The following is a 24,905-nucleotide window of genomic DNA, read 5'->3' as shown; positions in this document are numbered from 1 at the left end:
CACGTGCACACACGCACATGCACACACACATGCACATAAGTATGCACACACAGGCACACACAGGCATGATTCACTGCTGCTCACCACCACCATTGCCACTATTACCACATACCACATTACATCATGTGCACATTAGTCGAACATAGTCGACACACACAAACTTAATTTTTGCTCTTCTACAGGCGGTTGCGTGGTAATAAACTCAAGTCAATTCCTGTGTCATTGTTCAGAGACACTCACAACTTAAGAACATTGTGAGCTAATTGCATGACTTTCAGCATTTACTGGAAAACCATACTCTAACCATACTATATCTGTTGACTGTATTTAGACAAATTGAATACAACCAACTAACTGTATTGCCACAGGGTCTGTTTGCAGGACTGTTTTATCCTCGAAGCGTGTATGCATTGTGTAGCTAATAGATATTTGTGTACTTGTTTTACTTTATTTGTGTGTTTAGCCATGCGTATTCTAATCCATTTATTTGCTCTTGCAACTTGCTCTGGCTGTACGATTATGTCAAAGAACACTCGTTGGATTATTCACAGAACTACCAATGTGCTGAACCAGATGAGCTTAGATTAATGCCATTTGATGTCCTTCACAGTGACAACTTTACATGCAGTATGCTAGCACTTGAAGCACATTGTGTGTGTGTGTGTGTGTGTGTGTGTGTGTGTGTGTGTGTGTGTGTGTGTGTGTGTGTGTGTGTCTGTGCGTGTTTGTGCGTGTCTGTGCGTGTTTGTGCGTGTCTGTGCGTGTCTGTGCGTGTCTGTGCGTGTCTGCGTGTGTGTGTGTGTGTGTGTGTGTGTGTGTGTATGTGTGTGTGCGTGTGTGTGTGTGTGTGTGTGTGTGTGTGTGTGTGTGTGTCTGTGTCTGTGTCTGTGTGTGTCTGTGTCTGTGTGTGTGTCTGTGTGTGTGCGTGCACGCGCGCGCGTGTGTGTGTGTGTAAAATTTTTGTATTTGTTCTTGTGTACTGTTGCTTTGAACAAGTTTTTGCATGTGTGCATTGCTGTCATTATTATTATTGTTCATTAATTTTTGTATAATTTCTTAGTTCTGCCGGTATTTATTGCCAGACCAAGTGATGTTACAATTACTGAAGGGAAACCGTTGACGCTGCCTTGTTCTGCGTATGGCTTTCCCGTGCCAAGTATCACATGGTACAAAGATGGAGATGTCAGTGGACACACTCAGTTGGAATCTGGAGCTCTGTCTATTCGCTCGGTTGCTACAGATGATGAAGGAAAGTACGAATGTGTTGCTGTAAACTTGGCAGAAAATGAAGTGCGGACGTCAATGATACTAACTGTTCTAGGTTAGTCTGAATCTGTTTGTCACTGTTTAGTTGCAGTTTTGTTTGTAGGTTTGCTTTTATGCAACAACATTTTTATAGCATGGACGTGGTCGGGTGCATTCTAGGGGCCATTCACAGTCCTCGGACAGGTCATGTGTAGGTGCTACATGGGCCATATATATATATATATATATATATATATATATATATATATATATATATTAAAACTAACCCAAAACCAACCCAAACCCTCCACTCTACAAAAAGTCTAGAATGTCATCAGAGCAATCTACAGACAATCTCTCTAGAATTATCTTTGCATTATACAACCAGAGTTTAATAGAAAGCCGTTGGTGGAAATAGGACGTGGCCTGGCTCATTGTGAGGTGACTGTGGAATGTTGTTCTTCTGCAGATTGATTTTAAAATCTGGAGACTAGACGGCGACCACAAGCCCAGACTTTCAACAACTAGTGGATAAAACACACCTCCATTCTTGCTAACAGTGTCTTTATATGAGCTGTCTTTCTCTTTCTCCAGCTTCTGCCATATATATATATATATATATATATATATATATATATATATATATATATATATATATATATATGTATGTATGTATGTATGTATATACAGGATCATAGCTGGTCTGATGACAGGGGATTCACTCTGACTAAAACATATAATGTTTGTTGGGAACGTACTGCAACAGGGCCGTGGCCGGCAGTTTGGATGTGGTTCGGTTGAAAATTAGCAAGCACGCACAGACACACCTGGGCAGACAGACACGAAAGAAAATTATTTCTTGTGTTACGTTGTGATGTAGTGACAGAATGCAATGTCTTGAGCGTCATCGTCATCTTAGTGAAAAGGCGGCCAGGTATAAAACCATTCATTGAGTCTGTGCAGAGTGCGATGAAGCACAAGGTTAATTCCTAGACTCCCAGAAGGGTCTCGTAGGAAACAAAAAGTTTATAGGGTGATGAGACATGATAGAGGGAGGTGACAGAAGCAACACTAGTATTTGATTCCACTTACTATATCTGCTATTCTACACCAAAATGAACAGTTCTACGAGCTGTATGCCTTCTGATCTGCGGTGCTGCAGGCACTTGATAGGAGGCAGTCTCAAAGTGATTTTAAATAAAAACTTATTTAATCAGCTATGCCCTATTCTGTAAGTTGCCGGGAATGTTCCAGTGGTGAAAGTACAAATATTGAAAAGTGGTCCGGTTGAAATTGGACCAACCGGACTGGCGGCTACGTCCTTGTACAAGTCTCATAAAGCTATCATGCCACTAGTGAGTAGTATACTATGATTTGCCATAAACAACAGCAAAAGAACGGCAGCTACTGGCAGATGGAAATCCCAGATGTTGTAAATAGTTTTTGCCAACCCAAGGCTTGAGACGTTTCCAGACTCTCGCACCTTGGTTTTGTCCGTTACTTATATAATGCAAAGCCTGGAACGAGCCGAACAGGAGCCCAATTCACACAGAACACGTCCAAAGTAATAACCACTGCATACGTCATGTGCACCCAATGGCCACGAGATAGTTGGTTTGCTTGCAACCCCAAACCCCTACCAGGTATGCGCCTGATATAAACCCACTGCAACGGCAACGGTCAAATACACCTGCTGCCAGTGTAACTGCAGACATTGTTGGTGTATACTTCTTCAGCAGCATGTGTCACTTATGCTTGAAATGTTGCGGCTCGGGCAATTATCTTGGAAATAAGAACCAGAGGGCTTTGGCCATAAAAGCCACATAGATCTACCAACCATGCTATAACTATTAATTATTTAATGTAGACTTGATAAATAGTTGGCTGATTGAAGTATGTCTCATTATGAACGCATAGTCTCACTTGTTTAACAACTGTTTGCAGTTTGTTTTCAATAACATCAAATTTTTTTGTCAAATTTAAAGACTGAAAGTATGAGAAGTTAATCCAATTAAGTATCAGTATGAAACTACATTATGTCATGCATTCTTTGCATGACCTTGTAGAAGACATACACTTGCATGGGCATGAAGGCAGCAATTATAGATTTAGAGTACACCACGTATACATCACATGCATTTCCGATATTAGTTGTATGCTTGGTCATATGTCTGAGTGTGTGTGTGTGTGTGTGTTGGTTATGTGAAATTTATTTATTTGTCCTTGTGTACTGTTGCTCTAAACAAGTCTTTTATGTGCATTACTGTCATAAATGTACATTTTAGCCTAATTCTAATTGCATTTAACTTGTGACTTTATAGCACTTTGTGGCGAAGGTGAATGTGTAGTTTACGAAGCTGTATACAGAGATTTCAAGTTAGTAAATATTGTGTACTTTACTTGATTCATTAAATATTGTTGATGTTTAGAATGAACACCAACATGTCTCCTGACTTTTCGTCATTAGCTTCTAGGACAGGTCTTTTACTGGATGTTGTGTCATCTACATTGGATTATCAGAATGTGCCAATATTGATCAACTTGAATGCGCCAACATTCCTTGATTTTTTGAGTTGGTTTTCTGATGTTGAAAACATAAACACGCGGTACAATGGAAGTTTACGCTTGGACAGAGATCAAAGTGTTTTCACTTTTCAGAGCAACTCATTCTTTCCGATGGACAATCGTGGCTTCGTTAATGATACAGATCTGAAGGATTGTAGTGGAAAGAGTCACAATTTTGGGTATGACTGTCTATAATTTGGATGTAGTTGGAAAGTGAAATGTCAAGTCAAAGGAATTGTTGCATGGTTTGTTATATTGATTAAGCACTCAAACGTTACAACTGCTATCTAACACACACACACACACACACACACACACACACACACACACACACACACACACACACACACACACACACACACACACACACACACACACACACACACATGCACGCATGCATGCGCACACACACACACACATGCACGCATGCACACACACACACACACACACACACACACACACACACACACACACACACACACGAAGTTGACTATGTGCACCAGCAGCACACAACTGCAATGTAGAAACTGATTGAGGAATAGATACGATAAGTCAATGTTTTAATACTTTGAGGGCCAAATAATCTCTGTAGACCAAATTGAAAGCTAAACATGAAATTCTGATTAGATTTTGGTAGCTACATATTGTATCTGTATCAAGATTATCAGCATCATTATTGCTTTTGTCGTAACAGTTATACATCTGTCTTTCGGTCTGCATTCCGCTATCAAGGCAATGAGAATCTCGTAGTCTACGGTAATGATGACATTTGGGTTTACGTGGACAAGAGTTTGGTTATTGATCTTGGTGGCACTCACCAGCCACTATGCCAGGGTGCTGTTCTACGAGGTAATTACACACAACTAGGTGTTCATCAAAAGTGCATGACATGCATGTTTGATGCAGTCCTTGTGATGTTTAGGTGTAAGGTCTGTGGAGAGATCGGAAGGAGAATGGGTGGAGGTTAACACTCCAGCTTGTGTCGACCAGTCAGGTTTAGTGTTGAGTTCTCTGTCTTTAAACAGAGATCTTGTGGTAGGCAATGTAGCTACTTTGCTGTCTTGTAGTTGTTTAGTTTTCATGCTTGTTTTTGATAGGTTGGTCGATTCTATCGACTGGATATCTTTCACGCACAGCGACATTCTTGCAGTACTTTGTGTCCCAATTGTACATCATCTTTCTACTTCTCGACGACCATTCAGTCATCGAATGTTGCCAATCAAGTTTTAGCATTGGCTGTTGACGAAGAAGTCAATATCACTAAACCTATTGGTGCTATTAATATTAATGACTACATTGTTGTGTTGGAAGGAGTAGAACATTTGATATTCAATGTGCTGGAGGGAAATGATGATGGAAAGTTTGCTGTTCACGAACACTCTGGTGACATTCTACTCGTGTCAGCACTCGACTACGAGAAATCTTCAGACTACATGCTTGTTGTACAAGTCACCAGCTCTGCAGATTCCAGCAAGACAGCTATTGTTGCAGTTGAGGTATTGACATGCATCTGCATTTGCTTAATTTAATGACACACCTGCACGTACGCACATGCACACACACACACACACACACACACACACACACACACACACACACACACTTACAGACGATCAACATTAGTAAAATGTTACATGCTTTAATTGTAGTACTAGTAACTGGAGTATGCCGTCCTTAATTGTATTGCTGGCTATTACTGTTATTGTGCATACTTTACATGAGCATCCAGGCTTTGACTGTTTGAGAACATGTGATGTAGATCTGTTTTCATAGATCATGCAGTACTAAATAAAAAGAGTTGTCATAATCTAAAGCTTCTTGAGTCTCAATATGACTTACCATTTAACATAACCAAATGTTTTTAGATTGTAGTCAATGATGTCAATGACAATGCACCAACGTTGACTCCCAGTTATGCTGAAGTGGTTGTATCAGAACTGACAGCTGAAGGATTTCTGGTGGCCACGTTTGTTGCAGAGGACGTTGACAGTGGTATCAATGGGCAGGTTATTCTTTCCATTGCTGAAGTCAAATCAGAACGTGTTGGGAAGGAGAAATATCAATTTACGGTAACTGTTAGTGTTTCTGATCTTGGGAATCCTTCGAAGAACACTACAAGCACGATTGTGGTCAATGGTCGTGCAGTTTGTAAAGGCAGTACGTTTATCATAGACCAGTCTACTCTCCAGCTAAGGATCTTAGCTTTGGGATACTTTTTGGATGAAGGTTTATATATAGAAAGCTGCACATGAACATGAAATCGTCCACACACACACACGCCCGTCTGTGTGCACGTGCACATGCATGCACACACAGACACACACACACACACACACACACACACACACACACACACACACACACACACACTCACTCACGTGCACGCACATGCACATGCATGCACACACACACACACACACACACACACACACACACACACACACACACACACACACACTTACAGATGATTAACATTAGTAAAATGTTACATGCTTTGATTACAGTAACTGGAGTATGCCTTGCTTGTATTGCTGGCTATTATTGTCTTGGAGATGGTTTGCGACATAAATGTGGATGTGCTCGGAATGACTCTAGTTGCCAGAACATACCAAGTGAATATTCCAATGGACTGGCTGTGGAATGCAGTTCCTGTCCTGACGGTTGGATATGCAGTGATGGTCGAGCGGAACCTTGTGCAGATGGCTTATATGCAGATTTCTGTGGGGATCAGGTACCAAAGCGTATGCATGAGCCATGTGATAAATTAAATGTCAATGCAAACATACAGTGATGATGGTTTGTCCGCTGAGCTCAGTGATGACTTAAAAACAGACACAGAGACATCAGAGACGAGCACCAGGAATATATTTAAGTTATTAAGGGGTGTGCTTTAGCCAGAGCCACTCTTTTGTATATATCCACTGGAGCCAAAAAAGTGCAACAAGAAGGTAGCACAACAGGATGCAGTGACTTGCCAGAGGCACGTACTTATAGATGTCTGTGCAACTGTTAGTAGAGTACGTCACAATACCCTGCTGAAGTGCTTGATTTACAGCTGAATCTAAAATTAAATTCAGTTGCCTACTAACCACAACAGACTCTGAAGTAGCCTAGGTTTACAGACTTTACGAAACCGAGGCAGATTGGCTTTCAATGTCATTGAACTGTGGTTTACTTACAGTGGAGCTACATTGGCACAGACATGATGAATGATGATGGCCTGCACTCGCCATGTAGCAATGCATGTCGTCATTGAGCATTTCCAGCCCCACTCCCACTCAGCTAGCATCACCGCTGCTGGTTTGCGACTGCTTCTTCGACGGGGTAAACTCTGCTTATATTGCAGCTAAGGCCATTCCACTATCCACCACTTGTGGATGCCCCCAGTAACAGACAGCTGCCTTTGGACATTCATTCACACGTATATACATATATACATACATACATACATATACATATACATATGTAATATATATATATATATATATATATATATATATATATATATATATATATATATAGCTTGACGTTACATACATTACAGGAGTGCCAACAAAAATGTCTTCCATGTCCTCCTGGTAGCATCTGCATTGCAGGCAAGAGAACTTTATGCAGACCAGGGACATTTGAGGAAGACAATGGTACACATGCACATATTGCTTTGTTAACTGGTTATGTTATTTGTAATTGATTGTATATTTGTTGTATAGTTCGATGTGCTCCTTGTCTGCCAGGGTTTTACAGCAATGGAACTGGCAATACAAAATGTTATTGCTGTCCTGCGGGTTACAGAAGTTCTCATGGAAAAGATGGCTGTCAACCTTGCAAAGAGAATGAGTGGTCAACTGGAGACGTTGACAATCACTGTGGAGTGTGCATGACGTGTGGACCAAATGAAAACTGTGAGATGGCAAGATCGAGTTCACGAAGCTGACGTTAATTGTCTATGTTGCTTGTGTGTATGTGAAGGCACTTGTCACCGCCATCACCCATGTTTTCCTGGTGTGCAGTGTGTCAATGTTGTGGGACAAACACCATCGTTTAGTTGTCTCGAATGTCCTCCAGGTAACTGTACATTTATTTTTTCTACGGCAAATATTTTTCTGATTGTATGTTGACATTTTTAGGGTACAGAGGAGATGGTATTGATTGTGATGATATTGATGAGGTAAGATTAATCAAATATTGTAATTTAGTTATTTATTTAATGTAGATTTGTACACATGACGCAAGAAAACTTAGGTACATATATCAATTCTTGATTATCCACTTTATTGTAGACAGAGGCTTTATAGCGAGGTACCAAGCTAAAGACAGTCATGTAATACTTTTAATTATTTATTTATTTTCTTGTTTCACTCAGAACGTAGTCCTAACAACAACATACTAACAATAAATACATACAATTAACTAAGAAGCATGAGTTAAGACACTAACACTATTGTTAATAATAAATTAATGTGCTAAAAGTAGGTTAGTTGAAAATGCTGTACGTCTTGTTGAAGGAGCTTTCAAATGCCATTGGCAGGCCAAAGCCACTGTGGAGCATCTAATATCAGACAAAAAATATTGACATAACTCCAAACATGCTAAAACAGTATACTTCTGTGTGAGATGGACAATAATTAAAGTAACTTCCAGTTTTGGTATGATGTGAAATGATGATTTCTGTGATTTAGTTTTATAACAGAGAAGACATGTGGCATGATCTCAGATCTCAATATATTGTCAGCTCTCTGATGTGTAGAAATCAGTGATTGCATTCGAATTCATATGCTCACTGTGTAATTAGCTACGAGCGTAAAAGAAGGACATCACAGTAAGTGGTGGACTACTTCGTGAGAAGCTTACTCTAAATGGGCTAAATTGACTTCCGGCCTGTCTGTCGGTATGTCGCTGTGTTTGTTTGTAAGCGTGTGTCACGCTCGGGAAGTTTGTTGAACCAATCACCAGTTGTTTTCGGATGCAAAAAATAGGTGACATAACACTAGCTTCTCATCGTGAATCACTCCGGGAGGTGGGGTGGGGTGTGGGGTGGTGGGGGTGTGTGTGGGGTGGTGGTGGTGTGTGTGTGTGTGGGGGGGGGGGGGGGTGGTGGTGGTGGTGGGGTGGTGGGTGGTGGTGGTGGTGGTGGTGGTGGTGGTGGGGTTTGAGCTGATCAGCAGTCCTTTTGGGACACCAACAGTGGGTGATGTAACAATCCCTCGCAATATGACAGAAACAGAAAAGCCGAGATGTCATATATCCATAGTAAATAAGTTATAAGGTCAAACCGTCATCAAACTGAGAAGTGCAGAGTAAAGTTCAGGTAATAGTTGTACGCGTTTGTTACTTTTTTTAAAGAAGAATCGCAAAACAAATGAATTCATTGTTCTTCAAGAAGCCAAGTGAAGGTCCCATGGGACCATGCATGCATCGTTGCATGCGCACAACCAACATGTCATCTGCGATCTTCAAGAGAGCACTATGTTTTATAACCTAATAGGTGTAAGTAGGACTGATGATGAACGATCGACATCGTCTTGCAAGAAAGATTCGTAGGAAACGTTGACATTGCTTTCTTCTGGAGCCGGTCACTATACATGTGCTGCTTCACAGTATTTCCCATGTATGTAGGAGACGTACGAGATCAATGTCTAGCTACGACGAATTATCGGAACGAAAAATGATAGCAACGGCTCAACGAAAGCATGATAATTGCATCCACCTTAATAGTTAACTTCCAGGGATGTGCTATAGAATTGAGAAATAACGTGGATAACAAGCTCGCTCCTTGCAAGAGTTACGCAGCTGCCACGCATATGCATGTTCTGAGTTCAAAGTAGTGTGGGACATTGATAATATTTAGTTAATTATTTTTAATTAATCAGATTGACGTATTCCTGTATTTTCAAAGAATTATACATTGTAGCAACAAGGTAATGATTAGTTAATAATGACAATAGATAGACAAACATTAATAAATTTACGTTAATATTCACAATAAATACACACACACACACACACACACACACACACACACACACACACACACACACACACACACACACACACACACACACACACACACACACCACACCACACAACTACACGCACACAACTACACGCACACATATATGAATGAATGAATGATATGTTTCTGCCGCACCTATATATGTATGTATGTATATGCTTGTAGCTCTGAAGCGGGTAGAACGCAGCTTCATTTACTAGTGTTGGTAACTAATCGGGGGGGGGGGAGGGGGGGAGGATGGGGTGCATGTGCGCTAAGGTTACCATAGTGTGTCAGTAGACTGACATATGGACAGCCAATTGGCATGCAGTGCATGCATTGTTATTGCTGATGTTAATTGGCATGCCAGGTGTCGACAAACCCATGCACATGCAACTTCTTTCTCACTGTTTTCAATGTTAATTTAGCAGGTGTCAGTACCTGCATATGCACAGCTAGCATGTAGTAGCTCTGTAACCTTTAGTGCTTCTTCATTGAAGTAGTATTGATTATGATTACTAATGGTCAGGTTTGGCAATTAATTAATTAATGAGGATACTATTTATCTATTGACAGTATGCATTTGGAATAGTTTATATCAATGCTTATAAATGGGTTTGGATGTGGTCTTAGTAATATTAATTTACTATATAATTTAACTGTAGATGCAGCCAAAGTAATGAACGACATATGCAGACTTGTCTATTAGATGTACTTACAGACTAAGTATATACCTTAGAGATTTAGTACACAATAGTTTGCTACCTGTTTGTTTCTCAGATAGGACGTTATTTGATGGACGTCTTTTCTGAATGGCATTTTTGCAGCTTTTGTTGTATCACCTTAATGTCTTACATTTCTTGATTTGTTTATTGGTCTGTAGTGTCAATTGGCCAGCCCATGTTCTCATATGACTCGGTGCATTAACACATCTCCTGGCTACATGTGTACAGCATGTCCACAAGGATACACTGGGCATGTACCACACGGTATTGGATTGACTCACGCTTTGGGAATTAAACAGGTATTTTGCAGATATCAGTTGTCTACCTATATATATATATATATATATATATATATATATATATATATATATATATATATATGAGCTTTATATATTATATATATATATATATATATATATATATATATATAACTAGACTTTCATTTAGGCAAGCATTTAGTAATTTCTTAGAACAATTATCTGTTCGTCTTTGGTAGTTTAGTGGTAGAATATTAAATGATAGATTAGATTTAGCAATGGATGTAGAGCGGTGGGATTTACCCACTGTAAATATATATATATATATATATATATATATATATATATATATATCTTATTTATTTATAATTTGTAATACCCACATCGAGCCATCTCCTCCTCAACTTAAAACTTAGTATACATCATAGTGTCATCTAAAGAAGAAAAAACGTCCCCAAATGCAAGATCATGCTCTAATGCAATTCTCCTTAAAATTAACTTTGCATTGTACTCCCAAAGTTTAACCGATAATTGTTCAGAAAGATTTCGGAGAGCTTGATTCAAAGTAGTCCCAGAGAACGTCGTTGTTTTCAAAGCTATAGTTTTTAGAGTCTTAAGACTGGCCGGAGTCCAATATTCCAAACTTTCTATAGAGATAGGGAAAAAATCTGTTCCACATTGAGTCACATTAAACTCGTGTCTCTCGTCTTTTCCATTCCTCCAGCATTTCTAGCTGCACCAGCTTCAATGACAGCAGCGCAGACAAAACGTGGTTGCAATGAATTGCAGACAGTGATGTCATAAAAGCTGGGTTCCCATTAAGGAAGTCTGGATGATAAATGTCACCAGGACGAGATTGATGATTAGCAGAACCATTCTGTTCTCTTCTACTAGATTTGCTGTCAGACAGTAATGCATGCCACATTATATCACACAAAGCGTTGTGACGTTTCAACAAGGTACTGTCATAGCTGCAACCTAACAGATGATCGCCGAAGTGGTCAATGACTTAACCACATATACATCTTAAAGCATTGTTGGAATTTGCTGCAGGAAATATAGGAATGCCCAACCATAACTTGATGGCAACTATAAATTCATGCTGAAACATGAATTTGGAAGTTGCTGGAAGGACACTCGATAACTGCTGACAAAGCAAATCTTTCATCATAAGTTTCTCCCTGAATTTCAACCATATCCACTGTAGAAGTAGAGAAGCATCATCTAATCCTGATGACAAAGATTTAGACGAATAGCCTAATAGCTGATTAACAAGCTGACGGCTTGCATTACAGCTACCAACAAAAGCAACAACAGCCGAAGATTGAGCAGAACGCAAGCCAAGACTTCCTAAATGTATTGGCAAAGAAGCTTGCATCCATGCCAAGTTTGAGATGGAAGAGCGTGTTATATAGAATAAAGATCTTTGCATCCCGAGGTCAAAACTAGAAAGTTGGTCACTGACCATGTGACTGGGGACTGTGCGAATAAGATGGTTGAGTTTGCAAATACTTTGACAACTTCGTAATAACTAAATTTCCACATGTGGATTGTTAAGATCTAAAAGTAGTTTCTGCGCCTGCAGAACTTTGTCTACTTTCTTGCTAAAATTTTTTGCAAAGTAATGGTCAGAGCCAAGTAATGGTGTACCCAAGAGCTCTTCCTGCGTTACAAGAAGACCCACTTCTAATTATCTCAACGGGAAAGTCATGAAACAACTGGTCACCAGAGGACCAAAAGATTTCGCATTTCTCTAGGTTCAGTTGAAGGCCAAAGGCTGGACGCTTGGAGATCGACCATAAGACACAGAAGATTGGAAACAGAGCCTCTCTTACCAATGAATGTGCCATCATCAAGATACCGTATAGACAATTGAATGTCACTCGTGTTTCCGATGTCATCTAAAAGCTCGAGAACAACAAGGGTAAAGAGTAGAGGGCCTAAAGGGTCTCCTTGTTGGACACCAGCCATAGAAGAAATATGGTTTTGGCCAAACCTTAGCTCTCCTGTAGATTGATAAGACTATCTTATCTAGCCCATGCAAATAGATCTGGAAATTGTACTTGCAACCGCTGCAATAAAGATTCTCTATGACATTCATTGAAGGCATTTTTCATGTCAATTTTTAGACAAGGCAGATCCTCGTTTAAGCTATTCTTTTCAATAAATGCCCAAACAGAATGTATAGCGGCCTCTAGACCACATTTCACTCCAACTCCCACTTGACCATAGCTTAAAAGTATATCTGGAAGACGTGGTCGCACAGCAGTGCAACAAACACGACTAACTAACCTCCTTAGTACTTATCCAACAGCAATAGGGCGAACACTGTGTCTTTTCTTTCGAAGAGCTATGAGCGGTGTGCCAACCAACCAAGGAGCAATGGTCTCATCAAGCTTTCCCTCTAAAAGTTTGTTTACCAAAATAGTCAGTTGGTCAAGACAATTTCGTGCATCAGGAGAAACATTGCCCACTGTTGCATCAATCAGATATTGTGCTTGGAGTTTGGAACCGCCTGGACTTGTGCCTCTAGGAAATGCTTTCAGAGCAGACAGTATTGTAACAGAGTCTACAATCAAAGGAGGTGGACAATTGATAGAAAGGTTAGGTAGTGAATGGCTAGGATGTCTTTCCAGAAGTTCCTGAAATACTTCAACATCATCGTCCAAAGCACAACCAAGAGAACTCAAGCACTGCGTGGCTTGACCGTAACGACTGTGTTTGGATAAATTCATAGCCCTTCCATGCAATATTGTTGCGTTTGATACAACAGTGGTTGTTCCAAACATTGCATAGAAGTCTAACATCGAGTCTGGCTGATTCCCATAATTTTGAACTAAGTCACCATCTTGCCATTGACGAAGGCAAGTAGAAATCAGAGAATGAATGACAACTCTCTTCTTATTTCCATCACGGTGTGGTAAACGTAATACAGATTTGGAAAACATGAATAGGCAAACAAAACCCCATAACCATCAGAGTGGGCATGACATAATTTAGTGGCAAGAACTTTAGAAACTAAAGGACGAACTGATCTTGGGACGGACGTGAGAAATTGTATCAACCGGAAGTGTCATGATTTCATCCATCACAGCTGAAAATATTTCCAACTCATTTGTGGTGGGTGGTGTTAGAGAAGACGCAGATTTAATTCCTACTAGTACCAGATCATCACAGGCTGTAGAACCAAGAGATGGAAAAGATGTAACGTTGTTTTCCAAAGAAAGCACATTTGCATTTCCACTAACAGATTCCCTGGAAGAATGATCAGCAGATGAACCACCTAGTTCAGCACTTTGCTGTGGAGATGATGCATGGTGGTTAGAATTATGTAATAACCATGAAGATATAAACAAGGATTCACTATGTTACCTCGACGTCTTGGTTGACCTGGCTCTTGAGATCTTTGGCAAAACACGAACCGCTTCTCATATACAAATCCACATGTCGAACACACTCGGCATTGATGAAGATCTAAGAAACCAACATCCGGGAATTCATGTCGACTAATATGACTGGCGTTGATATGCTGAAACAACGCTACTTTGTTCCTTATAACTAGCAAACAGAGTGGACAGGCACAAGAACTAGAACTGGTCTGAGTACGTTGTAATTCTAAGTCAACCTCATTTTCCTCCTCCTCTTCTTCGTCTTCCTCTTGCGAGGCAGTACAGTTTTCAGACGTTGCAGTAGATCTCATCAGCCAAGCAAGTGAGCTTTATACGTATCACACACCAAAAAGAAAATACTCAAGAGCAGTAACTACGATCAGTAAAAACAACAGTCGTCAAGTAATCCACCGATGACAAAAGTCAACGGCTCGCCCTTATAAGGGCCTTCAGCAGAACTTAGAAGCGACAAGAAGTCATATTATATATATATATATATATATATATATATATATATATATATATATATATATATATATATATATGATTATTACACACGTATTGATAGATATACTCTTTGTGCATGTATGTAGTTTAGATACAAGGTTAATCGGTTATGCACGTACAAGTTAAACTCATCCAGTAGAACTTTGCTAACCGGAACAGCTCATTCCGAGCCTTATTTGGATTAGTAAAGTTGTTTAGATTACAAAAATTTAAATGCATAGCCTCGGAGGTCCAGCTAGGCCTCACCTCAGACACCCACTTACTGGTAGTCTCGAATCGGCACTACACAGGTCTTGGAGGCCGATGCTAACCCACTGGTGCATTTAGTTATGTCTCTATGTGTAATGTTTGTGGTAAATAACACAGCTGCAATGACTACATACTTCTAAATACTGTGACAATCAGGATATAAAATAGTCAGATATACGTGCATTTGCTGAAAACTAGATAACTACTTTGAATTATGCTGCAGCAACCCACATCATGCGAGCTGCCTTGTAATTCCTATTATAATCTGGGTATGCAAGGCAGGATGTTAAAGGTACAGTAGGATGTCACTTATTTGAACACTTCCGTTCTCTGACTCACCCACGTATAGAGTCTGGGAATCTGAGGCTCAGTGTTGGACAGTAATTTTAATACTATTATTATGTAGCACTTCTTACCACACCAAGAGGCAAAAACAACAAATGACTCGTTTTAGCTTCGTCTTCTACGGCTTTTGGGGTTTTGACGTGATGAGAACTACACGTGTACTCTGATGCTCATGCGCATTACTGTTTTGTGTGCGCAAAGCTAAAGTGAGTCCAAAGCACAGATCATTTGGGAGACCGACGCGTTCAGTTAACTGGTGTTCGGATAAGTGACATTCTGCATACTGTAATTCGGATTAGTGAGGATTAGGATTAGTGAGGTACTATACGTTACTCTATTTTACATGTACATTACATGTTTTCATGTAATTTGAATACCAGGCTTTTACTGGCTATTAACATATGTACAAAGTTAATTATTGGCAAAGATAGGCGACTGACTGTTAGCCATATGCATGCATATACATATGTATATTGGCTGTATCGTTTCAATGGTTTGTTTCTAGAAATGTGAAGACATTGACGAATGTTTAGTGAACAATGGAGGTTGTGACATTCGTTCAACTTGCATTAACGAGCCGGTATGACAAAGCAGATGTGTGCTAGCTGTACTTCAATAAGATGGCATGTCAACTAAGTTGCTTGCTTGTGTTTCAGCAACATGTTTACTAATAATATAAAATTTATTTATTGCTATTAATTACACTGCATGCCCAAATGCTTGTGACAGAAATTATTGTTAGGAGACTATTGTTATGTGAGTAATTAAAGACCGAGGAGTAGAGGAGAATGGGGCTAACTGGGAATGCAACAGGAATCACTAGGGGCATAGGAAGCAAATGATAACTGCTCCAGCCTAGCGCTCGCTAAAGAGTGGGGCGGGGCAATGGGCATGTTGTTAGGTACAGTGTAGGCATGCGAAGTCCTACCATGAGTAAAAATATATTAATTATTTAATCAGATATAGCTTTAAACGGAAGTTGGTGCCGTTGAGCATCTGGTGAAGGTGCATTTTTCTCAAAGTGGTCACACACACACACACACACACACACACACACACACACACACACACACACATACACACACACGCGGTGGAGTGAGTGGTCGACATGACCAAACCCAATGCGTGCCGTGCAGGAGCGTCCACAAACATCGCACGTAAAGTTCCCACTCTTAGAGATCGTCTTTCGTTCCTGCCTTTTTGTTGGAGTGTTTTCAAACGTTGGTCTTATATATCTTGACAGGTGTAAGACTACAACATGCCAAACAACATGTATGGACGCAGTATGCTGACCAGAAAACTAAAATCCCAATTAGTAAACTGCTCTTTAGAGTCAAAGTAACCACAGCTGCTTACAGATACTGTGCTGAATTGCTTTGAATCAAATCAGATTTTGTAGCGACAGTTTATTATAGCGGCTGCACTTGCCATGCCCAGTGTCGTCATAGAGAATCTGTGACATTTTATAGAGACAACACTGCCACCTGTTATCCCATCACTCTCTGATAACACTGCCACCAGATTGTCCGCGACTGCTTATTCGTCAGGCAAGGCCTGCTTATTTCATAGCTAACCCTTATATCTAAGGGTTGTTCCACAATCCGCAACCTGTGGACGCGCTTGGTAGTAGATGGTGCTGCTCCTGGGAATAAACCCCATACTCCGCGGCACACACACACACACACACACACACACACACACACACACACACACACACACACACACACACAAGTACTAATGAGTTGTCTAGCTGTTAGAGATGAGTACATTATTGACTGAGTGCATATACGCTACTAGAGTTACAGCAGTATTTTTGTAGATGGACCAATGACTGGCCATTGGAATGCAATGCATGTGTTCATTGTTATCTCTGATGTTAATCAGCGTGCAGACAATTCCACATGCCAGTCAATGTGTCCAGCCCCTCCTTCTCACGCTCTCCATGTTAATCAGCAAGTGCCGGTATGATTGCAGCAGCTGTTCTGTAACCTAAGCTAGCAGCTGAGGATTTATCACTTTAATTAAAGCTTCTTCATTTGTCTTGAATGCTGTAAATGGGACAAGCAATTTTAAATGCAGTTTGAGTTATTTAAATTGTGACCATTTCTTGTGGGATAGAGCATGTGCAGTAATTTTGTAAAACGATGCACTTGATACACTTGAAGAACTAGCCTGATTGACAAATTTGTGTTTATGTGTGTTTCTTCTGCTGATTGACTGCAGGGCACATTCAGCTGCAGTGCATGTGAACCTGGATACATCGGGAACGGATACACCGGCTGCAATCCTGGAGATTTTTGTGAGTTAGGCACTCATTCGTGTCACAAGAACGCCATCTGTACAGCAACGGGTTTGGGATTGTTCGAGTGCAAGGTACATATACAATAATACTTGACAAATGGTTGCAATTTTAAAATTTAATTGTACTATGATGTACAACTTTGCAGTGTGGGACAGGGTATGCGGGGAATGGTGCCTACTGTGGTCGAGATACTGACATGGATGGATTTCCAGATGACAGGCTGTTCTGCACCGAACAAATGTGCTACAAGGTGTCTAACTCTTGACTTATGTGTTCCTTTGTTTGTCTGTCTGTCTGCCCATCTGTCTGTCTGCCCATCTGTCTGTCTGTCTGCCCATCTGTGTCTGTCTGTCTGTCTGTCTGTCTGTCTGTCAAATAACATTTATTTCAAACATACATGTATAATACAATGTTAGCAAGGTAACTATGTAAAGTTTCGCAACTACGAGATTTTGTCTGTCTGTCTGTCTGTCAATCTGTTGATCTGTCTGTCTCTTTCTCTGTCTATCTGTCTGTCTGTCTGTGTCAGTCTGTCTGTATACTGGTTTATGTGTCTGTCCATTCATCTGTTTGTCTAGCTGTCCATTTGTCAGTTTGTGTGCATGTCCATCTGTCTGTCTGTCTGTCTGTCCGTCTGTCTGTTTGTGTGTCTCTGTCTGTCTGTCTGTTTGTCTGTCTGTCTGTCTGTCTATTTTGTTTTTGTCTGTCTGTCTGTCTGTCTATTGCAGGTACATAGTTTGTCGTTATCAGTAAAATGCTGCTGTTGTTGTATCTCCAACTTCATCACTAGGATAACTGTCGAAACAAACCAAACAGTGGCCAAGAAAACACTGATGGAGATGGATTTGGAGATGCATGTGATGATGATATTGATAACGATGGGTGGACAAACTTCCGAGTGATTTTGAGTTATTGATTGTACTTTATTTGCCTGTATCTATTGTTTGTATATTCAGGATAACTGTCAGTATGTATTCAACACTGATCAAGCTGACTTTGATGGAGATGGCGTCGGTGATGTTTGTGACAACTGTTGGAATTACACGAATCCACTCAGAGTGAACAACGATACCAGAAATCCATTGCAGCTAGACACAGATAAAGATGGTCTGGGTGACATGTGTGAACATGATAGAGATGGAGATGGTATGTTGAAGACAAATGTTCAGGAATATATCGATGTAATGAATATCATTCAGACTGTATTAGCTGGCATGCAAATGACTTGGATCACATCTTAAAAATAAGAAATCTGGCAGACAAAGACATGTTGACAAACAAATCAATAATTTATTTACTTTTTTGTACTTTAGCAGTTTAATTGTTTAGTCTTTCTAAGTGCATGTGACTGCGTGTATTAGTGGTACACTGTACAGTACAACCACGATTATCCAGACATTTTGATAATCCGGACATATGCATTTATTAATACAAAACCACGGAGGACTCTTACATCTAATAATTGAATGTGTAAACATGTTGAGTCGGTGTTGATCTATTACTACTGTATATTTATTAATTAAATATTTGTTTACTGTGTACTTGACTGTCAATGTGTATGACTGAACCTCAAGGAAGTCACTTCATTGATCCGGACTTCCGATTATCCGGACAATTTGGCTTCCACTGAAGAAGTCTGGATAATCGGGATTGCATGTACTATATTGGTGACTGATTTTGTAGATGGCAAGTAAGCACAAATTGTAATGAGATTATTGTGAGAAGACACACTCACAGTTTATTGCAAAATTTGTGCACACTGGAAATGGTTAGTAAAGCATAATTGGTTGAATGACTACAGCACACTAACCCTGTATTTTCATTGAACCAGATATACTGGATTTCTGGTTTCGGATACGTGTGTGCATTCAGATATCATAAAATGTGGAATTGGAAACAAGATTCATTCTCTAAACCTGGAAAGGGGTTGGGAGCTTTCTGATAGCTTTGTGGTGTCTGCTAATGCAGGGGCGTAGTGGTGGGGGAGCTTAACTTCACAACGCTCTGGGACACGCCCACTGTTATGGACACGCTCACTTTTAGTGGCTTTTATTTGACTGATACGATAGAATCAGTGGCAGATCCAGACTCGAAAAGAGCTTGGCGTATATACTGTATACAGCTGGTCAGCACACGTATTTACAGTCCACAATTTTTATGACCACGCCTACAAATGATGGGGCTATATCCCAGCCTAGCCCATGCCACGCTACACCTCTGGCTAATGTGTCTTGTGGGCTAATAGTTAATGGAGCAGAAATGAATGTAGAGGGCTGAAAATTTATTTTGGCAATGATATTGACATTATTAATAAATTTGTGACACTTTTGTTGTGGTGACAGGAGTTGCAGATGAATTAGACAATTGTGAGTTTACATATAACCCAGGAAATCAAAGTGACATTGATGGAGATGGAGTTGGGGATGTATGTGACAACTGCGTTAATGTTACCAACGCACGATTAACAACAGGCACACAGGTATCATGGTTGTATGTGTGTATTTGCTGGACTGTTTAAGTTCATATGCATGAATGTACACGTGTGTGCGTGCGTGCGTGCGTGCGTGCGTGCCTGCCTGCCTGCCTGCCTGCCACACATTGAAATAGTTGAACCTGTTCATGAAGCACTTTCTTTTAATTATTGAAAATCATGTGTTCTAGTGTGTAGAGATGCTGTATTCTAATAAATAATCTACCTGCCTGCGTGCATGCGTGCATGTGTGCGTGCGTGTGTGTGTGTGTGTGTGTGTGTGTGTGTGTGTGTGTGTGTGTGTGTGTGTGTGTGTGTGTGTGTGTGTGTGTGTGTCTTATTGCTTTTGTTTTACAATTAATATGTCATAAACAAGCTTGCCTTTTCTTTATTTACAGTCTGACTCTGATCATGACTTTGTTGGTGATGCTTGTGATAATAACGTTGACAGGTGAAAATCAGAGATATGCTGTATTTTTGTTAGGGTTTAATGATACTGTTTAGAGATCATGACGGAATTCAAGATGATATAGACAACTGTGTTTCTGATGCAAATAGTGACCAACTGGATGTGGATGGTGATGGCATTGGTATGCATATTTGAATGTGATATTTAGTGTTTTGTATTATTTTTTTATTTGACCATGCTGGCACCTATCTGTTTGTGTAGCTTGTATGTGTTTTACTGCCTTATGACCAAACCTAAATGATTAGTTGCAATGATTGCATAGTCTGTGTATACAACTTTACATTGTTATGCTATTGCAAATGACAACATATACATACACACATACATACACATTGTATACATACACACTGTATACATACACACTGTATACATACGTACATAGACAGATGGATGAATGGATTGGACAAGAACCAATATATTTGGAGTGGTGTGACTGTAGGCGTGATCAACACACACACACACACACACACACACACACACACACACACACACACACACACACACACACACACACACACACACACACACACACACACACACACACACACACATACGCACACACGCACACACACACACACACACACACACACACACACACACACACACACACACACACACACACACACACACACTTGGATAGGGAAGCATACTGTTACATAAGAAACTGCATGGCAGCACAGCAGGATGTTGATCCCTTGGTTACATTAATCAACATTGACGTCATGATGATGTCATACATATGGCATTGAAATATGTACACAACATGATACATGTATATGTATATATATATATATATATATATATATATATATATATATATATATATATATATATATATCCATGCATTGGCACATTTAGAGTTGTACATGTAACCTAAATTCTCTTGATAGGCAATGCATGTGACTTGGATTCTGATGGTGATGGCATAAATGACATAGTTGATAACTGCCGTGTGGTTGCCAACAGAAATCAGTCAGATACAGATGGTAATCACTTACACTACACGTACTACTCTACCAATGTCATGTCTCTACATTAAAAGATGTCGCTGTAGGTGATGGTAAAGGAGATGCATGTCAAGTTGACTTTGATGGAGATGGAGTTGAAGACACAAAGGACAACTGTCCCGTTAATTTCTTTATCTCCAGAACTAATTTCTCATCTTTCTTGAATACATCTCTTGATTTCAATGCATTTTCAGCACCAGAGTGGATTATCAGTGACGAGGTTTGTCTCTGCAAGTATTGCATGTGTATAGAGGCAAATTGATTTGAGAAGACCAAAGACAGGATTTAAATGTAATTCCTAAACAGTTTGAAATCCATCAGTTAAATAAGTCTGGAGGTTTTATTTGACTGTATCTAGTGCTGTGTGTATTAATCTTATTTGGTGGTTGCTGCAACAGCATGAAGGAGTGTGTGTGTGTGTGTGTGTGTGTGTGTGTGTGTGTGTGTGTGTGTGTGTGTGTGTGTGTGTGTGTGTATGTGTGTGTGTGAGTGTGTGTGTGTGTGTGTGTGTGTGTGTGTGCATGCGTGCATGTTCACATGTATGTTTTTGCAGTTGTAATATGTCTGCTTATAGGGGGCTGAAGTCACTCAAAAACAGTCATCATCAGCATCATTTCTGCTGAGTTAAAAACAAACATAATACTCCAATACTAAATAATTGATACGTTTGTGTATCTTAGCATCTCAAAGCTTTGGAGCATTCGATTTCAGCGGAACAATTTTTGTTGACACAGATGGTGATGATCTAATCGGCATTGTTTTTGGATACCAGGATTTTGCACACTTTTATATATTGACTTGGAAACGAACAACAGAGACGTACTTTGGCCACGCCTGTTGGTGGGCAATAGCCCGGGGTCTTACAGTAAAGGTAACACCTGCTGTACAGTATGACGTAAAGCATATGGACAAGAGTGAGCTAAACTGAGTCAATGTTCAGAAACTTGATTCTACCCTTACAAATGAAAGATGTTTGAGGAACGCTGTTTGGCACTCCGAATCACTTCGTTACCCATATGATACTGGAGTCAGTGTGTTTGTAATAGAATTGCAATGTTTATGGTTATGTAACGAGAGTTTGTTTTAGCCTTTTCAAACCCAAGTTATGTTCTCTAGTGATGTGTCTTGGAAGTATCAAACTGCTTATCGGTTTCGAGTGTCTCATCGTCCATCTGTAGGTGTCATACATGTTGTTATTGAAGATGAAAACGGGGCAGTTGCTGACACAGGAGAGATATTTGACTTTTCGTTTACTGGTGGCAGAATTGGGCTGTTTAGTTTTTCTCAGGAAAATGTCATTTGGTCGAACCTGAGGTATTCATGTGCTGAAAGGTAAGCGTATTGTGTGTTTGTGTGTGTGTGTGTGTGTGTGTGCGTGTGTGTGTGTGTGTGCACGTGTGTGTGTGTGTGCACGTGTGTGTGTGTGTGTGTGTGTGTGCACGTGTGTGTGTGTGTGTGTGTGTGTGTGTGTGTGTGTGTGTGTGTGTGTGTGTGTGTGTGTGTGTGTGTGTGTGTGTGTGTGTGCGTTTGTGTGTGTGTGTGTGTGCGTTTGTGTGTGTGTGCATGTGTGTGTGTGTGGATGTGCATGTGTGGATGTGCATGTATGTACATGTGTATTACATTGTTTGATAATTTTCTGTTAGAATTAACCATGCTTTGGAATTTGATGGCATGGATGATAGTGTCGATCTTCCTGAAGCATCACACCTCAGTCTGGACCAAAGGTACTGTAAACGTTAATAACACTTAAGTAAAGATGCTGCAATGTCACATGTAAAAACATGAAATTTCCTACGAAGTTTAGTTTGCATATTTTAGTATCTTTATATGCTTTGCTAACTTAGCTGTTTATGAATTTTTTATCAACAGATTGATCACTTGACGAAGTCTGGCTGAGTTGTTATAGAGTATTTAATCTGCTTAATTAAGTAACGTTTATGAATAATAACAAGCAAGTTGTTGCTGTGCAAATTGATGTTTTTGTGAAGATATACGCTTGTACTTTGTTGTTGATGTGTTTTAGCTTTACATTTGATGCATGGGTTCGTCTGCCACTGAACTGCTGTGAAGGTGTTTTACCTGTTGTATGCTCTCGAGAAGGCATTTTGTGTCTGTACGTTGAGAATAGGTACAGTACATGGACACGACATGTTTAAGTCTTGTCATAGTGTGTGTGTGTGTGTGTGTGTGTGTGTGTGTGTGTGTGTGTGTGTGTGTGTGCGCGCGCGCGCGCGCGCGCGTGTCTGTGTGCGCATGCGTGTGTGTGTCGTGTGTGTGTGTGTGTGTGTGCGCATGCGTGTCTGTGTCTGTGTGTCTGTGTGTGTATGACTACACATATCATATTTGCTGTATGACTATACATACCATATTTGCTGTTTCTCAGATTTCTTCATGGTGTGTTGAGGGGCAAGATGGTAGCAAGTTCGGTACAAATCATTGGTGGTGAATGGAATCATATCGGTTTACGATTTGAAGCAAAAAGTAAATTACATACAAAATACACAATAGGTACATCGCTCCATAAGAAACTTTTGCTAATTGTGTTTATTTATAGCTGCCATTCTCTCACTGATATTGAATGGAACTATTGTAGACTCAACAACAAATGTTCAGACATATCAGGTGCTTACAATAATTATTTGCTGTTAAACACATAGTAAATATATATATATATATATATATATATATATATATATATATATATATATATATGTAGTTACATTTGTGTTTGTTTGTACTGATTCAATAGGGTACAAACAAAATGTATCTTGCTCGGAACAACAAGCTACAATTTTTTCAAGGACATGTAGAAGAAGTAAAATCTGTACTAATGCACAGCGCAATGTGTGCTCACAGTATTCTGTGTCATGTAGCTACGGTTCTGGTCTCTGTCTCTGTCGGACAATGACATTGCTAGATACCATATCACTACCTCTCTGAGTGGAGCACATACAAGAGAAGTTCTTCAAGCCCATTTTGACATGAACACTGGCTCAGGATCGACGCTGTATGATCGCAGTCGAAATGGTTTGAATGGTCTACTGTATGGTGGTCCAAAGTGGGTTGGGGTAAACTACTGTTCTACATCCAGTATCCGTGCAATAGATATTATTTACTTGCTCTTGTGCAGAGTTCATTGAATTTTGCTGGGCTTGATAATCATAACGTGAGGAGACGTAAACGGCATGCCAACCAGACAAGCAATGATCAAAGAGATGAACTTTAGACTCTATATAGAGAGCAGAAGTACATATATGTTAGATTTCTATTTACTGGAGTGTTTCAAGATGTTGCAGATGTGCTGACAATAGTACGCTAGGCTATTTGATGTAAACAGTTCTTGACAGTTTAGAATTAATTAATTAATTAATTAATTGACATTA

General features: G+C 39.9%; 1 protein-coding gene across 1 annotated transcript in view; it reads left to right on the top strand.

Moving 5' to 3' along the window:
* Window positions 1-24,905, top strand: part of LOC134189508 (uncharacterized) — a 25,728-nt gene extending 823 nt beyond the window's left edge. Inside the window, exons 4-40 of the mRNA XM_062657800.1 lie at window positions 183-254; window positions 332-403; window positions 464-627; window positions 1,061-1,321; window positions 3,567-3,621; window positions 3,675-3,989; window positions 4,505-4,659; window positions 4,733-4,845; window positions 4,908-5,306; window positions 5,676-6,036; window positions 6,315-6,541; window positions 7,355-7,451; window positions 7,521-7,712; window positions 7,780-7,875; window positions 7,938-7,978; window positions 10,686-10,826; window positions 15,780-15,854; window positions 17,498-17,647; window positions 17,722-17,826; window positions 18,367-18,474; window positions 18,533-18,722; window positions 19,919-20,055; window positions 20,445-20,497; window positions 20,551-20,636; window positions 21,406-21,501; window positions 21,570-21,742; window positions 22,097-22,145; window positions 22,203-22,393; window positions 22,463-22,549; window positions 22,610-22,854; window positions 23,166-23,246; window positions 23,546-23,650; window positions 23,906-24,003; window positions 24,077-24,144; window positions 24,272-24,337; window positions 24,396-24,590; window positions 24,653-24,905. Coding sequence (XP_062513784.1) covers window positions 183-254; window positions 332-403; window positions 464-627; window positions 1,061-1,321; window positions 3,567-3,621; window positions 3,675-3,989; window positions 4,505-4,659; window positions 4,733-4,845; window positions 4,908-5,306; window positions 5,676-6,036; window positions 6,315-6,541; window positions 7,355-7,451; window positions 7,521-7,712; window positions 7,780-7,875; window positions 7,938-7,978; window positions 10,686-10,826; window positions 15,780-15,854; window positions 17,498-17,647; window positions 17,722-17,826; window positions 18,367-18,474; window positions 18,533-18,722; window positions 19,919-20,055; window positions 20,445-20,497; window positions 20,551-20,636; window positions 21,406-21,501; window positions 21,570-21,742; window positions 22,097-22,145; window positions 22,203-22,393; window positions 22,463-22,549; window positions 22,610-22,854; window positions 23,166-23,246; window positions 23,546-23,650; window positions 23,906-24,003; window positions 24,077-24,144; window positions 24,272-24,337; window positions 24,396-24,590; window positions 24,653-24,748 — 5,215 coding nt within the window. The 3' untranslated portion in view covers window positions 24,749-24,905. The remainder of the gene's footprint in view (window positions 1-182; window positions 255-331; window positions 404-463; window positions 628-1,060; window positions 1,322-3,566; window positions 3,622-3,674; window positions 3,990-4,504; window positions 4,660-4,732; window positions 4,846-4,907; window positions 5,307-5,675; window positions 6,037-6,314; window positions 6,542-7,354; window positions 7,452-7,520; window positions 7,713-7,779; window positions 7,876-7,937; window positions 7,979-10,685; window positions 10,827-15,779; window positions 15,855-17,497; window positions 17,648-17,721; window positions 17,827-18,366; window positions 18,475-18,532; window positions 18,723-19,918; window positions 20,056-20,444; window positions 20,498-20,550; window positions 20,637-21,405; window positions 21,502-21,569; window positions 21,743-22,096; window positions 22,146-22,202; window positions 22,394-22,462; window positions 22,550-22,609; window positions 22,855-23,165; window positions 23,247-23,545; window positions 23,651-23,905; window positions 24,004-24,076; window positions 24,145-24,271; window positions 24,338-24,395; window positions 24,591-24,652) is intronic.

The sequence above is a fragment of the Corticium candelabrum genome, chromosome 14 (assembly GCF_963422355.1).
Source record: "Corticium candelabrum chromosome 14, ooCorCand1.1, whole genome shotgun sequence".
Taxonomy (NCBI): domain Eukaryota; kingdom Metazoa; phylum Porifera; class Homoscleromorpha; order Homosclerophorida; family Plakinidae; genus Corticium; species Corticium candelabrum.
Note: the sequence above shows the minus strand (reverse complement) of the source record. Positions and strands in the feature narration are given on the sequence as shown.